Source organism: Rattus norvegicus, chromosome 10 (genome assembly GCF_021556685.1).
Source record: "Rattus norvegicus strain SHRSP/BbbUtx chromosome 10, alternate assembly SHRSP_T2T, whole genome shotgun sequence".
Taxonomy (NCBI): Eukaryota; Metazoa; Chordata; class Mammalia; order Rodentia; family Muridae; genus Rattus; species Rattus norvegicus.
Genome location: NC_141543.1, coordinates 39,835,561 through 39,853,170, shown reverse-complemented (window position 1 = coordinate 39,853,170; position 17,610 = coordinate 39,835,561). Strand labels below are relative to the sequence as shown.

The 17,610-nt window shown below is 51.5% G+C and overlaps 1 protein-coding gene across 1 annotated transcript in view; it reads right to left on the bottom strand.

Moving 5' to 3' along the window:
- The window catches only part of Flt4 (Fms related receptor tyrosine kinase 4), a 41,107-nt gene that overhangs the window by 20,806 nt on the left and 2,691 nt on the right, over positions 1-17,610 (bottom strand). The window contains 7 exon segments of the mRNA NM_053652.2: positions 2,667-2,784; positions 3,055-3,223; positions 3,499-3,638; positions 3,832-3,994; positions 4,084-4,196; positions 4,440-4,684; positions 5,179-5,275. Coding sequence (NP_446104.2) covers positions 2,667-2,784; positions 3,055-3,223; positions 3,499-3,638; positions 3,832-3,994; positions 4,084-4,196; positions 4,440-4,684; positions 5,179-5,275 — 1,045 coding nt within the window.

Here is a 17,610-nt window from a genome sequence, read left to right as displayed (position 1 = left end):
CAAATACCCAATGCTCAAGTCCCTTCTATAAAGTAGCCTCTCTATATACTGTAAATCATCTTGATATCTGATACTCATATATCATATTTCATAAAAGGCTGTGTTATTCACGTGCTCAGGGGCTATGATAAAACAAACAAACAAAAAAGGTCTAGATACATTTTAGAAGATATCCAAGGTTCACTGGCTTTGTGGCTGCAGACCGCACTAATATGAAGGTCACACATACTGCTGGAGGTGGGAAGAGAAGACCATGTGGCCTCTCTTGATAGATCAGGCTAGAGCAAGAGGCCTCTCCTGTACTAGACCAAGAAGGGCAGCAGGAGTGTGGGATGGACAGAGTCCCTGGTCTGAGGAAAGATGGACTGGGCTGACTTATGTGGCCAGCTCAGCAGTGCCACTGACCTTCAGGACCATCCTGAGATCCGCAGTGGCACTTCTGGACCCACTCCTAAATCCTTTGACACCCCCTACCAGTTTCTGCTTAGGGCAGCCATTCCCTCTTCTGTGAAGTTAGCCTAGGGACTAGGAAATCAGTTTCCCAGTTCATCCATGAAGCTCTTCTACACCTGCTGGGAGGGCTTCAGCATCAGAGACTGATTCTGACACCCTCGATGGGCCCTGTCTGCTTCCTCACAGTGTATATGGATGAGGGGACGGCAGCGGCTGAGCACAGGGAGTGTTAATCGCCTGGTTCTCCAACAGCTGCCTCTGGAAGCTTCTGTGAGTTCTGCCGAGCCGAAGCCTTCACAGGGCTTCTGTCTTACTGTTACCCTAACTGGGATCCTCTTTCTGTAGATGACAACTTGCATGGCTCTCTCCTTCATGAGCTGGGGCTGGAGTATTGGCTCTTCAAAGAAGGTTGTCATCTGGCCCTGCCTGCCATGTTCCACTGCCTTCCTCCCTCTCTCCCTCCCCAGTCCCTCCCTCCCTCCTTCTCTGTCCCCTTTCTCTACCCCCACTCCTTTCTTCCTATCAAACCCAAGACCCATACTCCTGTCTGTCACACTGGGTTTTATATAAGAATTTGTCCTCTTGAGGACAGGGACAACTCACTGCTGTATCCTGTTTACATAATACCCTACTGGGCATGTGTAGTCACTCTAGGCCTCTGCTGTAAGTGTAAGCAAATGCCTTATACCCTAGACTGTTTCTGTAGCCTGAGTCCTGGGCTTTGTGGCCCCTGTCCTCCGGATAGGCTAAGCCATGATTCCGTGGCCCTGAAAAGGGACACATCTTAGGTTAAAAACTCCCCTAAGCCTCAGTGTCTTTATTTGACAACTGGAACAATGTACTTGCAGGAATTGCAAAGGCTCACTGAAATACTGCCTGCACGTTTCTGGGCACACTGGGCCAAAGCTCCGGCTTGGCTGTCTGTCCACTAGACCCTCATCCATTCATTGACTTAGAGTAACCCCAACACTGTACCACTTAAACGGTGGTTGCCTGTGAGACTGTGATGAACACATGTGCGCTGGGACAGCTGCACACTCCTGAGAGGAAAGTGTTAGCTGAGTGGGAGAGAAAAGTCAGAGAAGGCAGATTGTGGGAAACTGCTGAGAGCAGGCTCAGTCCTGCTGGCCTCGGAGGTCAGGGGACTCTGTGACTCGAAGAGTTGTATTTGTGCTAGCTTCATCAGGGTCTCTCGGACCTTCCCTCTAGGACTCTGATACTATGCCATGTGGTGCTATATGGCTCAAAGCTATGGCCTTAGATGGAGGATTTGGAGCCACAGGCTTGTAACTGGGACACCCTGAACCTTCCCAGGAACCAGCTTCCAGTCTATGGCCAGTGGGTCCTGGCTGAGGACCTTTGGCATCTCTGTTTGTCCCAGCACTGGAACCTTTTTTCCCAAGTGTGAGGCACCTCGAGCTTGGAAGGGCAGGGCTACTCTGGGTTGACAGGAAGAGACAAAACAGGAATTCCTGCCAGGGGACCTGGGGCTCAGGTGAGAATGCTTGTCCCTCTTCTGGACCGTTTCCTTATCCGTAGACGGAAGCTGCAGTAGGATTGCATCAAGGAGGTAGCTCAGAGTGTAAGGGAGGATTGAGGCTTTGTACTCGCTTAGGAGGATATAGAAGGTATATCTTGAGGGTCTCCTCTGTGCCCTGGGCATATCCTGCAGGGAAGGCCCAGCTCTCAGTTCTCCTACAGGCCTCTCACTACCATACAGCTCAGAGCCAGGCTCCCTAATAATTTATCAGTCTTATGATATCTCAGATTTGTGGGTCCTCAGAGAAGAACTCTTATAAGAAGGGAGCCCAGGGAAGTAGCCACTGCAGAGTAGGCTCTGAGTTTGCTCCTTGTGTGGAGGCCCAGCTGGCAGAGTCTTGGAGAGTCTGAGGTGATGTAAAAAGCGGGTATATAAAACCCCACACTGCCTATCACACCCCACATACCAGACTTGGTGTTTAAACATTTTGAGGTTTAGCTGCTCCCGGGCCAAGCTTCCTGTAGCTGAATAGGGCACTCATTCCCTTTAGGGACTCTATTTAGTGAGGGTCCCACCTGAGTTTCAAGTATGCAGGCCCTGATGGGCAGGACAGATCCTCTTTTGAGATTCAGGGCCACTGATGTGATGGGGAAGGATATTGTCCTTTTCCTTCTTTGGTCAGTGTTGTGTTAGGCCTGGCAGGGCAGCAAGGGGAGGGGGCCCAGGCTGTTACCATTGGAACTCCGGTGGGGGATAAGCTGCAAGCTTCACGGGCAGCTTCACCATCTCGTCACCGGCTGTGGCCTCCAGGACAGGTCCTTTGAGCCACTCGACACTGATGAAGGGCTTTTCTGCCAAACAGGAGGCATGAGTGTAAACTTGGGGCTGACTATCCCCCAGGCCTTCCCAGCCTCTCCCCCTGCAGACTGGAGCTTGCTGTCCAGCTGGTAGGAGCTGGGCAGGGCTTCCCCTCAGAGCCCTTCCTTCCTTTTGGCTGGCCCCACCTCTGCTCAGGTGCATCGTGACCTCTGACTCACACCGCCTATGTTCTCCAGGTTCCATGATACTGGACCCATCCCATCCCATGCCGGGCACAATGACCTCAGCCTCCCAGGTCATACCGTGCACAATGACCTCCGTGCTTTCCCGGAACCGCTGAATCCCATTGTTGGCCTCACACACATAGGGGCCCAGGTCGTGCTGGCTGACATTGTGGATGGTCAGGATGCTGGAGAGTTCCGTGTGGGTCTGCTGGGAACGCCGCTCAGGTACCCACTTAGCACGCTCTGCCTGCCGCACCCAGGGGAAGCCCAGGGTCAGCAGGCAGGCAAGGGCAGACCTAACCCAGCAAAGGCACACAACCCTGCCCAAACACAGGTAGCTCTGGATGCTGGGCTTCAGAGTTTGTTTTGGGATAGAAAACTTCCCCATCGATTCACTTGGGTTCCGGAGTCTGTATCTCCTCCCCCATAGAGGCACAGGTAGCATGAACACGGTGACTCCTAGGGGTGATACTGAGGACAGGGCTATGGGAATAAGGAACCTGGTAGAGCTGCCGATCTCACCTGCTTTCCTGGGTAATCCCAGTCGAAGGTGACACCAGAGTCGAACTCAGCCCATACTGTACAGTTCAAAACCAGCTTCTCTCCAACCAACAGCTCCAGTGACTTCTTGGGGTACAGCTGGATGTCATAGAGCTCATTGCCTGGTGACACACACAGTGTCACCTCCCACACTCCTCACAGGATAGTACACGCAGAGCAAGTGGGTGACAAGACCGTCCGTGATACTAATAACCCCATGACTGGGAACTAGTAGGACAAGGCATTACAGTCTGCCCTGCTGCTCTTGGGGCACAGAGAGTGGTGCCTCAGTGAGATAGAACCAGCGCCCCCTACCTGTGATGTGCACGAGGAAGGGATTGGAAAGGAAGTCCTGGTCTCCCCAGGTGGTCTCGCACTGCAGGTACAGGGCGTCACGCAACAGTAGAGTGGGCACCCGCATGCCCCGGCGGTCGTCCCACAACACCTCCTGCCCATCAGGGTGCAGCACCGAACTTTGCTGGTGGGACATAGTGATGGTCAGCTACCTTTCCCAAGGATGTGCAGGAGGGCGAGGTCCTGGGGTCAGGTGGGGGAAGAGAATAGTACCGAGCGCAGTGTGATGTTGAGCCCGGGAATGGACACCAAGCAGGGCACCCACATCGAGTCCTTCCTGTTGACCAGGAGCGTGTCAGGTTTGTTGATGAAAGGCTGTTCAAAGTCTGAGGGGTTGGAGTAGGGTTGGGTAAGGCAACAGCTCAGGGAGTCTCTGGCTAGGGCTGGGGGTGGGGGAAGTATAAGGGAGCCCCGTGTGTGGGTCAGGGTGGTGAAGTTCTAGCGTCCTGCTTCTGTGTGGAAACAGGGTAAGGCCCCGTACTCACTCCTGCCAGCTTGGCGTCAGCAGGGTGGAAGTGGGTGAAGGCCCCGGGTACTCCCTCCAGGACTCTGCCCAAGATAGGCCTCACCTCTTACAAACACATAGGTGCTGGCAGCTGTGGTGCCCTCAATCCGGGCCTTGATATACTTGTAGTAGCAGTAATAGCTGCCCGTGTTGTTGGCGTGAGTCTGGGCCAGCGACAGCACCTTGCAGTAGGGCCTAGCTTCTGTGCCTTCACAGTCTTGCACAACCTGCGTGTCCTCGCTGTCCTTCCCACCTGTGGTCAGTACCTCTTGGGCCCCTGGCCAGGTCCACTCGAGGGGGTGCTGCCCCCTAGCCGAGAATAGGAGAAGTCAGGATCTCTCCTACTCAAGTTTTACCTAAGGCCACACTCTCCAAGGAGCCTCCCTCAAGGGCTAAGAACTTCTTCACCCATGGTTATTTCATTCCAAGGAAGAGTAATCCAGGATTGGGGTACAGTCCCCAGATCCACTGCCCGAGCCCTTGACTCTCTGCCTGGTTCTTGGGGCTATGAATGGGCAGGTTGTAACATGGGCCTCAGTTAATAGCTGGTACTGTGAGGAGGCCCGGGGCTGGTGACAGGTGGCTGGGAATGGACGTAAGTGACTAGTAGAGGAGAAGGGAGGGCAAGGTGAGTTCAGGGTATCTGTCTGCACCTCTTCTGGGAGACCACACCCTAGGACTCCCACTCAGTGTCTAGGACTCTCTGTCCTGGGGAGGGGTGGCCTTCTGGTTCTTCAGCCAAGCACGTTTTGTCCTAGTTTTGGGCAGCCTTCATGAACCGCCAGGTGGGGAGGAGCCAGTACCTGCAGGATATGGATAGGCTGTCCCCGGTGTCAATGACATATGAATCCTCTGTGATGTTCAGAGTTGGAGGGGTCATGGAGTAGCCATTTGCCAGGCCTGAGATGAAAGACACGGTTACTAAGGAGCTATGCCATGGGGCCATGTGACAACTCCTGCACTGTCCAGGTACAGGCAGGCCTTCTGGGATGCTGCCTCAAGGCAGGGCCAGCCCAGTGGCTTTCAGTCTGCATAGTCTTGTTTCCCATCATGTTGCAGTTTGACTACAGCATCAACCCGAAGGTCCCACAACAACTATCGATCTCCACCATAAATTGTTCCTTGCTCTGGCCAAGGCCATCAGTCCCCACCACCACCCTATCGCTGCCCACAGACTGAGCCCAATCCCAACTGACCATGACTGCTTGCCTGACCTCTGACCCTAAGAAAGCTGAGCTGCCGGCAGGAAGCAGGAAGGGGAGGAGCCTCCAGGTTTACTCCTATGGGATGGGGGTAGTGGGGGGCAGGGGAAATGATTTAGAATGTGGAGTCCCCAGAGCTCTGCCTGAGATTCTGAATCCCACATTTACACCCGATGCTTACGATGGCTTCATATCTTAGGCCTGTACTCTACCTTACCCTGTCGTAGGTCCCTGACGGTTCCTTTCTTCACAGTTTCTAGGCTTTGCAAATTTCTTTTCTCTCTGCCCAACTGTCTGAGCCTCCTTTGGGTTCTGCCTGCCTAGGTCTCTTCCACACCCTCAGGCCTTTTCATGGTGCCTCTCTGCTTTAGCTGGGGAACTCACCTTCAGCCTCCCATGACTAGGCTGATTAGGTGAAGGCCTTCTTCAGAGCTCTGTGGCTCACATCATTCTGTACCTACCCTCCATTTCCCAGTAGGGCGGGTGCATATACATAGGTGTATCTGCATGCGTGCACAAGGGCAAACACAGTGTGCAGACACACATGCCTTTGAGTCATGGGTGCTGCTTTAACTGTGTGTACAAGTGTGCCTGGTTGTGAATCTCTGATCTGCTCTCAGTTGCATATGCATGCACTTGACTGAATGGAATCCTGATGGGGGGTAATGGGGGAGCATGGCCTGGGGGAGGTCTGGGCCTGGAGCTTTGGCAGATGCATCCTGCCAGGATCATCCTGAGACAACAGGAAGGGAGGACTGTGTGACTGGAGGCCCAGGGCTGTGTCCTATCCCTCCCCCCCTAGTCCCTGTCCTCCTGGGGTGGTGGTCACAGACCACTCTCCTGCCCCTAGCCTCATTCAGTTCAGTCCTTGCCTTGTAGTCAGTAGGGGTAGAAGGGCAGAGCCTAGAGTACCCCACTATGCATGGTTCTATGCACCCTGATCACAAGCCACTTGACGGAGTGGTATGGTGCCAGGAAAACATACTCCACACACCAAAGTCTCATTTTAGCACCATGCAGACAACATGGTCATCAGTCAAATTTGTAACTATTTCCCCTCTTCTGTCCCTATCACCTCCCAGACAAACTTGTCTGGGACCTTATGAAATATCTAGTCCCATGGTTCAGTCAGTGAAACTGAGGCCTCAGCTGGACTGAGGTAGTGGCCTATGAAGGTAGCTGTTGTCAAGGTCTCCCTTTTGTACTTAGGTCTTGATACCCAGGTCAGCAGCCTTGGCTCTGGTTCACAGCTTGCTCTGAGGTTCTGAGGTGAGAAGTGTCTGGACTCTGTAAACTGCTTTCTAAATGAGTGGTTGCCTGACCTCCTGGGTACATCTGAGGAGTCTTCTACTGTTGGAGGAGAGAGCTTGCAGAAGGCTCAGCTTCAGGGGAGTCAGGGAAGAACTCCCAAAAGAGTCTCTGTGGAGCCAGCTTTGTTTTTTTTTCCTAAGGCAGGGTTTCTCTGTGTAGCCCTGGACATCCTGGAACTTGCTCCGTAGACCAGGCTGGTCTCAAACTCAAAGATCTACCTGCTTCTGCCTCCTGAGTGCTGGTATTAAAGGGGTGTGTCACCACTGCCAACCTCAGCTGTGGTAAGGAGTGTATCAGATTCAGCAGCAAGAAAGGCAATAATTGAATCTTTAGCCTTTGAAAAATGTGAATACTGAGTGCAAGGAAGAAATCAGACCACCGAGGGCCAGGTCAGCATCAGTAGATGAGTGGATTTGATATACAGCTGTTGGATCTTGCTTGCCTGATATGACTGTGATAGGAGAAGCTGCCACTAGACACCTAGAGTTTTCATTGTGGTGAACAGGGTCATTTCAGATATAACGACGAGAAAAACCAAAGTAATACCAAAAGGGGAGGGGCTATGCCTCCTGCCCAATCTAGGTGTGAGCTTGTATTCATATTAATCGAGTTGTGCTTTCTTTACACGGGCTTATTTGGGTTGGAGAGGTTACCACAACAGGTAGACATCTGGGCAAACACGCAGGTGACCGAGTGGACAGTGGTCTACAATCTGAGCTGTGGAAGGAGGTGGTGTAAGGGGTATGGGTCATGACCTGTGGGAGGTGAGGGTGAAGGCGGCATGTGGAGCATGAAGAGAGCTACAATGGCCAGTGCCCATCTACCTCGGTCCCACCTAGTAGAGAGGGCCCTCCCCCAGCCATGTTGGGAGCGTACATCTGTGTGAGCCCCCCTGGCAACTGCCAGTTGCAGAGCTGTGGAGGTTGGAAGCCCGGTTTTCTTTGGTAGCTTCTTTGCTTCTATCATAGAGCAGAGGGGCAGCCCACCTGCTGGCTGCTCCTTGTCCCTCTGACTTTAGCTGCTAAGAGGCATAGGGCACCACAGCTAGTCTGTCCCCGCAGTCTGGGACACTCCCATTTCCTTCCCTTCTGGGGATATCCCTCTTTAGTCTAGTTCAATATTTCCCTTCCCCAGGGAGCAGTCACTATCACACAGGCTTCCGTCTGGTCCCTCTCAGAGCTCCCGTTGTTAATTAGCTTTAATTGTGACTTTCATTTTTTAAAACTCCAACTGGGAGATGCGCAACAAGGATCCAGAAGATGGGTGTCAGAGTGGCTGGTGGATAACAGTGGGAAAGAGGATGAGACAGATGACGGACTGTCAGACGAATAAATGGGATGGATGGGAGACTGAGCTGACAGACGGATGAAGAACGGAGATTGATGGGTTGAATGGGTGGGTAAATGGTCCAGGGTGGATAGACAGAGGAATGAAAGCAAACAAGCCTGTAGGAGCCCCATCCATACTGTATTCCCCGGAGTAGGAATTCATCCTAATTAAGACTATCCATCCTGTTTCCTCTTGCTTATATGAAACCTGACTGAGGACATGGCTTCCTTTGCTGGGTTCTCCAACCCACCCCATATCCCAGATGGAGAATGCCTTTTGGCCACTACCCCTCCCTGTAGCAACCCCTGGAGGCTCACGCTTTTGATGGCACCATGTTCTCCCCACTAAAGCTGTCATCAGTTTCTCGCCCGGCTCACTTCCTTTCATTCTCTGCTGACTGCAGCGCCTGGCTCACCATCCTCCTCCCCACCCCAACTCATGCCATTCTCCATGACTTCAACATCCACAGGATGACTCCCCCTCCCTCAACTCTGAGTCCTCTCCTCCTCTCCCCCTCAGCCACTGACTTCCAAGGGCACAGCCTGGATGTGGTCACCACTTAAAATCGCACCATCCCCGGATGCCTGCTACTCCATGTTTCCTTCCTTTTCCTTTTTCCTTTCCTTCTTGCTCAGGTGTCCTTATCCGCCACTGATAAATTTGTCACCTTCATCAATAATATCCATCACCCCATGTTTTCTCCTGGCTCTGCCCTTGTCCAGGTGCAGGGGAGACCCCACAGCCTGTCATCTGGATTGTCCTTTTGCCTATAATCCTCAGTTTCAGGATACCACATTCCAGAGAAGCTCAACCTTGCTTCACAAAGCCCTTCATACTGGCAGTGTCCCATTGGTTCTACTCCTTGCAGACCGAGTGGTCTTCGTTAATATGGTCTAGAATTTTCTTTTCTTCCTCCTCAACTCTCAGCATTCACAAGTAAAGCGTGAGTGGGGAGCTTTACTGTCCTTCATCTGAAGCCCATGCCAGCCTCTCAGAAGGGCTTTCCACACCTGCTCTCACAGCAAGCTCACTGCTGTGTCCCCAAACCCTAATGCCCTAGACTCAAATCTCACATAACTCATTTCTCTTCTAATTGCCATCTTCATACAAGAAACCCTCAAAGCAATTCTCCACTTGCTTCTGGCATCTATCTATCTATCTATCTATCTATCTATCTATCTATCTATCTATCTATCTATCTATCTATCTTGTGCACCTCTGGAGTGGAGCCACACCACGGTGACCTCCATCCAGGATGTTTGCCACTCTTGTCTTCTTTATTCTCTTTCACCTACTGCTGCCTGTTCCTTTTACTCTCCCTTGCCTATGCTCTCCCTTCTAAAGATCCAGATAATTAAAAAAAAATCTGTATCTTCAGCTCAGACCACCTCTCTCAACTCAGCTAAAGGAGTCCAGATGTGCAGTGGATTTAGCCCCACAAACACTCCAACTTCATGTTCCTCATCTAAGGTCTTACTTAGACTCCTTTATCCCCATCCAAGGCTTCGTCTTTTAGAGTCTCAGTGTCTCCAAGTGGGAACAGCATGAATGGCTATTTCTTCTCTCTAGGACGTATACCATAATGTCTGGTGGGTCCAGTGCTTACCTCTAGGGTTCTACTACTTATGTTTGACCCCCCAAATGGTTTCTTGGGCAGGCTGTCTTCCTCAAGATTTCCTCCATACATTTGTTGGTAATATTAACACACACACACACACACACACACACACACACACACACACACAGAGTGAGGGGATGGAGAAACTGATCAGTGACTAAGAGAACACTGGCTACTCTTCCAGAAGACTAGGTTTGATTCCTAGCACTCACACGGCGGCTCACAACCACAACTCCGATTCCAGGAGATCTGAGACGTTTTGACTTCTGTGGGCACCAGGCACGCAAGTGGTGGCCAGACACATGGAGGCAAAACATATGTAAATATAATATAGAATATACTTTATAATGTATACTTACATCGTATATATGTGATATGTATGTGTGTGTGTCTCACAGTGAAGTCATACTGAAGTCATGTGTACTTGAATATTTTTATGTGACTTTGTACTGCCTTTCTGGGAAAATTCAAACTTCTGCTGGAGACCTGGTGTCCACTCACTTTTGCACACACTCATGGCCCATTTCCACTTACACCCACATTCTTCAGCCACCTCATTGTTCAGCAGTAAGCGTATCCTGCTCATTCCCACAGTAGGGCTATATCTGTCCTCTATGCAAGTTTTCTCTTCATTCACTGAGTATCTCTAGGTCACAGCTTAGATGTGACCTCCTCGCTCTTACGAAACCCAAGTTCCTTCTTCAGGCTCCATGTCGGCCTCATGCTTGCTACGAGGCAGGCATTGTAAATGTTTGTTTGTCCCTGCCTTCCATTGTCTTGCTCCATTAGCAATAAGTTTCAGTGGGTAAGGACCAAATGACTTTTTTTTTCTATCCCACTCAATGCCTACTTAGGTCAGCACTTGGTAAGATAGATACATGCTGAATGACTAAATAGGTGGATGGGTGGAAGGGTGTGTGAATAACGGGACAGATGGATGGACAGGTAGGCTAAAGTAAGAGAGATGGGTGATTGTATGGTTGTAGATAGATGAAAGGACACAGTTTGTTGTAGGAATAGATGTGTGTGGGTAAACTGATGAAGGTTAGACAGATGGACAGATGGATGGATTGAAAGGCAGTTGGAAGGGTGACTGGATGGGTGTGGACGGATGGATGGATGGACGGACAGATGGATGGATGGATGGATGGAAAGATGGCTAAACAGATCGAATTGTATTCATTTAGCCTGGAACTAAGTAAGACCTTGCTCCTTTGCAAAAGATGCTTCCCGGTTTGACGGGTCAGGAAAACCTTGAGATTACTCAGCACCTGGATCCATTTGGGCCAGAGGGCTGCTGTGTTCAGAGGCTCCGTGACCACCCAACCCCCACATACAACCCTGCAAAGGGTGCATCCTTCCTGCCTGGCTGTTGTCTGTCTCTGCTGTCCTTCCTTTCCCGAAGCAGGAAGCACTGTCATCCTGGCCTCTGCTGCGCTCCCCCTGCCTTCCTGTTCCTGACTCGGGAATTGACTTCTTCCTCCCCTGGCCAGCAGAGCCCTGGCCCCCAAGGTTGTGGCAGAGCAGGAGAGGCGGGCACCAGGCTGGGGTCAGCAAGGCCAGAGCGCACACCTCCTCTGTGCTGTCAGCAGTCCTGGGGGCACCTTCCAGCCTTGAGTCATGGAGACCCTGATGTCAGGCTCAAGAGACTGCGTGTGGTGCAGCCAGTCCCAGGGCAAAGCTGGCATCTAGCTGTGAGCCAGGCAGATGGTATGGAAGGCTTCTGGAAGATGAGGGGCTGGGCATTGGTCAGGTCAACAGCATCCCACTTAGTCATCACAAGAGCCTCAGAGGGAGGGGAGGATCCTGAGTCCAGCCAGTATTGAGGAAATGGAAGCAGCAGGTAGCAGTTTTAGGGCAGCCCAAGTCTATCTGAGTCTAGATCCACCCCTGCTTTGGAGCCTAAGGCAGTGGGTAAAGATACTCAGGCCAGAAACTATTTTTCCCTTCCCTTGAAACCCTCATCTAAAGCCCCAGGGACCCCCTCAGATGGAAAAGCCTATGCAGGAAGCCATGTGTTCCTGAGCTGCAAGCTTCCTCCCTCACTCCTCTTCTGCTTCCTGCTCATCTATTTATTTAGTTTGATGGCCCAGTTTACAGCCAGCAAATCCCTTTAAAGCAGGAACCGACCATTTCCCACTCCTTCCCTTTTCAGACAGGGATCCATGTAGCCAAGCCTAGCCTTAAATTCTCCATCCTCTTGCTTCGGCATCCTGGGTGCTGGGATCACAGGCTCATACCCAGCAAAGACACAATTTCAAAAGCATCTGCCCGGAGAAACAGGGAAAACGCAATCTCACACAAGAACGTCTGAGAGACAGTGAGGATTCGTTCTCTACCGTGGATATCCCCAGACTGGGTGTGTCCCTTATTCCTATCCAGGTGGGCCCATAGAAGGGATGGAAAGAAAATATGAAGGATATCTATAGGAAGAAATATAAGTCAAGGAAGTCTGGAACCAAGGGAAGGGACGGTCATCTCCTTGATAAATGTGCCTAGGAGCCATGCTAGAACTCCAGAGGGTAAAGTCTTAGTTTTCTTTGCAGGTAGGCTGGAGGTGTTTTGCGGGCTGCTACACAGGTTCTGGGATGGGCCAAGACATGGCGGAGTGAGGTACCAACTGACCAGCACACCTTTGATATTCCTCCTCACTCTCATCCTAATGTCTCTTTGTCCCTTTCAGTCCCTTTCTGAGCACTTGTCTTAGTCCTCAATGCCCAGCAGCCTCCATGACCTTTAGCCCACTTCTAAGCACAGAAGGACATTGCTGCTTCAGGGCCCCGTCCCTGGCTCCCATATGCTGTCTGGAGCTGTAGATAGCCTCATTCTGGCCCCATTTCCTGAAAGGTTGCATTTCTCCACAGTCTGACTGAGCACATCAGGCTGGCCCATCCCTCGCCTGGCTTCAGGCAGTGTCTTCTGTCTGCCTTGTCTACACCTGGAGAATTACTGCAGCTCCCCTGAAAGTGAGGCTTAAATGACACCTGCAGCCCAGCCCTGACCTGCAGCTTAAGGAGGGCTTGTGTCATGCGATGGTGCCTAGAGTTATGATGTTAGCAGCTCACATCTAGGTCCCCATCTCCCCAGGTCCAGGATGACTGAAATGGAATGGTATCAGGATCTCTGCCTCTGGGCTGACGTGAAAAACAGACTTGTCTGTTTCAGAGTGACATGAGCTCTCTAGGCATCTATGCCCAGGAGGACAAAGATGGCCAGGCTGCAGACTACAGGCAAACTGTGGTGGAACGTAAGGGGTCATAGCTGGCTGGGTAGAGCTCAGGTTCTAGGGTGTTGCTCTCAGGGGTGCCCCTGTGCACCCCCTAGTTACGGCCCTGTGCAGACACTTGGCAGGGAGATGGGGGGAATGTTCTGTCCTGGAGTGCTCCTGAGCTGACCGACATTCTGAGCTTCTGAGCTCAAGGGTCAAGTTGCTATCAGTGTCCCAGCTCCCACAGGAGCTGCCAGGGGAAGAAGGTGCTGCCCTGAGGGTATGCTTGGAGATGGCTCTTCTTCACCACAATGACCTGGACCAGATTTCCGTTCCTCTCTCTAAGCTCCACATTGTCCCCTTATGAGGTGCAGACTCCTCTCAAGATTACTATGAGTGGCAGACCACAAATACTGCGATGCGTTCCCAGAACCACTACAAGTTTAGAATACATAGGGACTGACTCATGGTTCCGACAGTCCTGCCGAGTGCCGCCCGCCAGTCATTCTGGGTTGAGTCAGAGCATGCAGGGAGGGGGTTAGGGACAACCTTGCTCCATGGGGACCAGAGAGATTGTTTTTATGAACTGATGTGGGGTTTGCAGACCTATTAGGAAACGACTGACCCACATGTAACTTTGAAAATCAGGTAGGTGGGAGAGAGAGAGAATGATGTGGGTAGTGAGGTCATAGAAAAAGGCCCAGGTCTCATCTCCTCTGGACAGTGGCATATCTTGGGGACTTTAACCCTGTTTTATGCTCCCTGAACCTCCTCAACTGCTCTCTTGCATTTCTGTCCTGGTGGGACCCCCCCAGCCCTCAGACTCAGGCCACGTCTAACATCAACAGGACAAACAGGAGCCTGGGAACATAAAATGTCCACTCATCTGATGAGCAAGAATTGAAAGCACGCACTTCCTCGGGTTGGCAAGGATGTGGAGAGGCAGCGGCTCACGCAGCAATAATAAAAAAACGTTCACACACTTTGACCCCCAAATTCTGCTTATACCAATACATCCTGTTACAACAATAAAAGCAAATGTGTAGTTAGCACTTTCTGTGCACCCGTGCTGCACCACACTGCTCTCACACACCCTTTTCCCATTGATAGGCTCGCCCTGCCAGTTAGGTACTCTTATTACCATTGTGGAGAGGGGAAACTGAGGCACTTGCCTGAAATTTCACAGCTTGTAACAGATCGCCTTTGGGGTCAGGGTTATGCCAACCTTCAGGGAGGTCAGTTTTCCTTGCACGTCTGCAGTTTATGAAAGAGAACCAGCTTTCTCCTGTCAACCTTGGCATCACTGCTCATCCGCCTCCAGCTTAGGCTGCTGGCCCACACTCGTTCCACCACTTGACAGTAACCACACTCATCTCCCACAGCCAATGGGTCTCTGTATCACACCCGTTCTCAGAGTTGGAATAGGCTTTGTAGACCGAGTAGGAGCTTGCTCACCCAGGAAGAAGGCAACAAGGATAGTGTGACAGGAACTCTAGGTCCAGTCCTCCTCTCCTTGTCACGTTGACACTGAATTTTGTACCCAGAGTTCAAATACTTTATATTTTCCCTTCCGCTAGGTCATCTGGACTAGCTCAGGGCACCAAGCCTGGACCAGCATCTTCCCATCTGCCCAGTGGCCAGGGGATCTTGCTGGAACTCAACTCCCTCTCTGGGTGAAATGACCTTGTGCCTCTCTGCTGCTTGGGTATAAAATGGGTGCTCTTGGCTTCCCAGTCACCCACACTATCCCTCTCTAGCCTTGGAGATGGTGTCTTCCCTGGGTCATCTTTGTGTGACAGTCTCTTCGTCTGCTCTGAGGTATTAACCCAGTGCCTCCTCCCCTCTGAGGCTTTCTTCACAGGACCCCCAGTCTCCCCTCATACTTGTTTGCAGCTTCTTGAGAAGTTTGATTTCTCAGACTAAAAATTCCTTAGTTTAAGATTTAAATTCTTAGTTTAAGAACTTTCAATTTTTTTTCCTTTCATTGTGGCAGCCTCAGAGTGTTCCTGTGGGACAAACTGGACTTTTCAAGTGATTAAGCCCTGGCTGGCTTTGGGGAACAATACATAATCTGTAGGTATCTGCAGAGGGGAGGAAGTGTTACCTGGCTAAGTGAAGATGCTATTCACTGAGATGTGCACCTTAGGCCACTGTTTGGGACATGCTGGGGACATTAAGGTGACAATGTCTGATGGGTCAGACACTTAGAAGTCCACTTGCCCTCCTCTGCAATGCTGTCCTAACAGCCCCACTTGCCATTTATCTCGTTGGTCTCCATGTCATCTTGGAACAGACACCTGTCCTTTTCTTGTTATAACCAGATCATCCTAGCATCTCTAGTGAGCCATTTTACCCTTTTGGCCTTAATTTCCAAATCTCCAAAATGGGCACAACGATGCCTACATCGCAAGGGTAAGCTCTCCATACTCTCTGATGTGAAGCAATTTGATGAATCATTTTATACTGAGGTATATAGCTCACTCCCAGACATGCTCTCTCTCTCTCTCTCTCTCTCTCTCTCTCTCTCTCTCCCTCCTTCCCTCCCCCCTCTCTCTCTCTCTCTCTCTCTGTGTGTGTGTGTGTGTGTGTGTGTGTGTGTGTGTGTACTTAATGTGTGCTTTTGGGGATACGACTTAATATATATGAACCTCACATAGGAAAGCTTTGAATCTGGCACTCTGGGCTCATCCTAAGTCCTCCTGGAAGCCTGCAATCTTTACTCCTGGGCACACAAAGGATGGGAATGAGCCACACACCCTGGCGGACCCCTGTAATCTTCTAGGTGCCTATCTGAAGCAGCAAAGTGTCAATACTGGGTTAGGAATATAATGGGTGTAGGCTATGTGACTGCAGGGTTAGGGGGTACCTGTGAGACTAAGTGGATGCAAGCTGGGAGTTGTGGGGCTAGGTGGATGCAGGCTGAGTATCTCTTAGGATACCCTTGGAATCCAGAAGGAAGGTTCTGCTCTACCAGCTCATGTTTGGCGGTTTCTGCGAGACTCAGATCTGTGTCTCAGAGATGTTCCTTGAGGAATCATCATGGCAAACTTCTGGAAGGTGCTGGACATCAAGAGTCAGGGACGAGGTCGGGAGCACAGGCTGCCTCTATACTCTGTTGGGCTGCTGGAGAGAATGGAGGGGGACTCTAGCATACACTGAATTCTCAGCACTGGGTTGGCTGTGGTTTCACCAGCTGTGCCAGCCAGTTGCCCTGGACACCCCTGGGGTTAGGGCTCTGTTCATCAGCTGGCAGAACGTGCCACTTTATCACACAGTCCAGCTGGCTCAGAGGTGGCCCCCCAGTGCTGCTAAATCGGGGCCACCAGCTCCTGCCTCAGGAAGAGGGAAATGCAGGCAGGATGTCCTCTTTTGTGGCCGACAAGTCCTTTCCCATGAACCCCTGCTGACCTTGCCGTCCACGTGGCAGGGGGCTCCCCCACTTGCCACCAGGACCTGTGCCTGTCCAGGGACAGGGTGGCAGGCTGAAGAGCCAGGGCAGGGGGGCGTGACTGCTATTGGCACCGCCCAATGGGGGCAGGGCATGAGCTCTGAGCCTCTGAACCTCCTCCAGCAACGACTGCCCGCACCTTCCTGCTCCCAGACGTGTCCCCTCAGTGTGACCGGAAAACTGAGATCCCAGAGGAAGCCAGTGTCTGAAAAGGACCGAAACTCAGCAATCCCTGGCTCCGACTGGGACACGCTGGCTGCTTCTCTATCAGAGACGTCCGGACAGAGTGCAAGAAGATCTTTGGGGACATCTCCCCACCCGCCTTTCACTCCCGTAGCTTCCCAAAAGCTGTGGGGTGAAGGCCAAGCCCTGGCGGAGAGACAACTGAGCGGTAAAGGAAAACACCAAACTTTAAACTAGACACAGAGAGCTTTCTTCCTTCCCTCCTCTGTGGCTGCCCTTAGGTTCTCCCAACTTCGTTCCCTCCTCATCTGACCTGGCAGCATGAACTGGAATCGTCAAGAAAGTCTACTTGACGCTAACGTCTGGAGACCATGCTTTCTCCATACTACTTCCTCTTCCTGAGGTCCTCACCAGGTGGATGACTTTATTGTCCACCTGTTTGCTTAAGCCAGAGTCCTGGGGGACAACCTCCCCCTTCCTACTTCCGAATGTCCAATTCACTCCGTCCTTGCTTCGTCAGGACAGTCATCTATGTCACTCCTGCCAGCTCTTCTGTCACTCCCTAGCCAACCACCCTTAAGATCTAGCTGGCCTCATCGGACCACTCACTTATCTCCCCTGGGGCATTCCTCCCTGGGCCTCATGTGAGGTGCTCCTCACTCTGCTCGGAATACCCTTTGCTGACGTTCTGTAGACCCCTCCTACAAGTGGCTAGAATAGTGGTTCTCTTGACCCCTTTGTGTGTGTGGGGTCTCAAATGACTGACAGGGCTCACCTAAGACCATCTGCATATCAGCTATTTACGTTACAATTCACAACAGTAGCAGATTACAGTTATGAAATAGCAACTAAAATAACTTTATGGTTGGGGGGGGGTTACCACAACACGAGGAACTGCAGTAAGGGTCGCCGCCGTGTTAGGAAGGTTGAGATGCC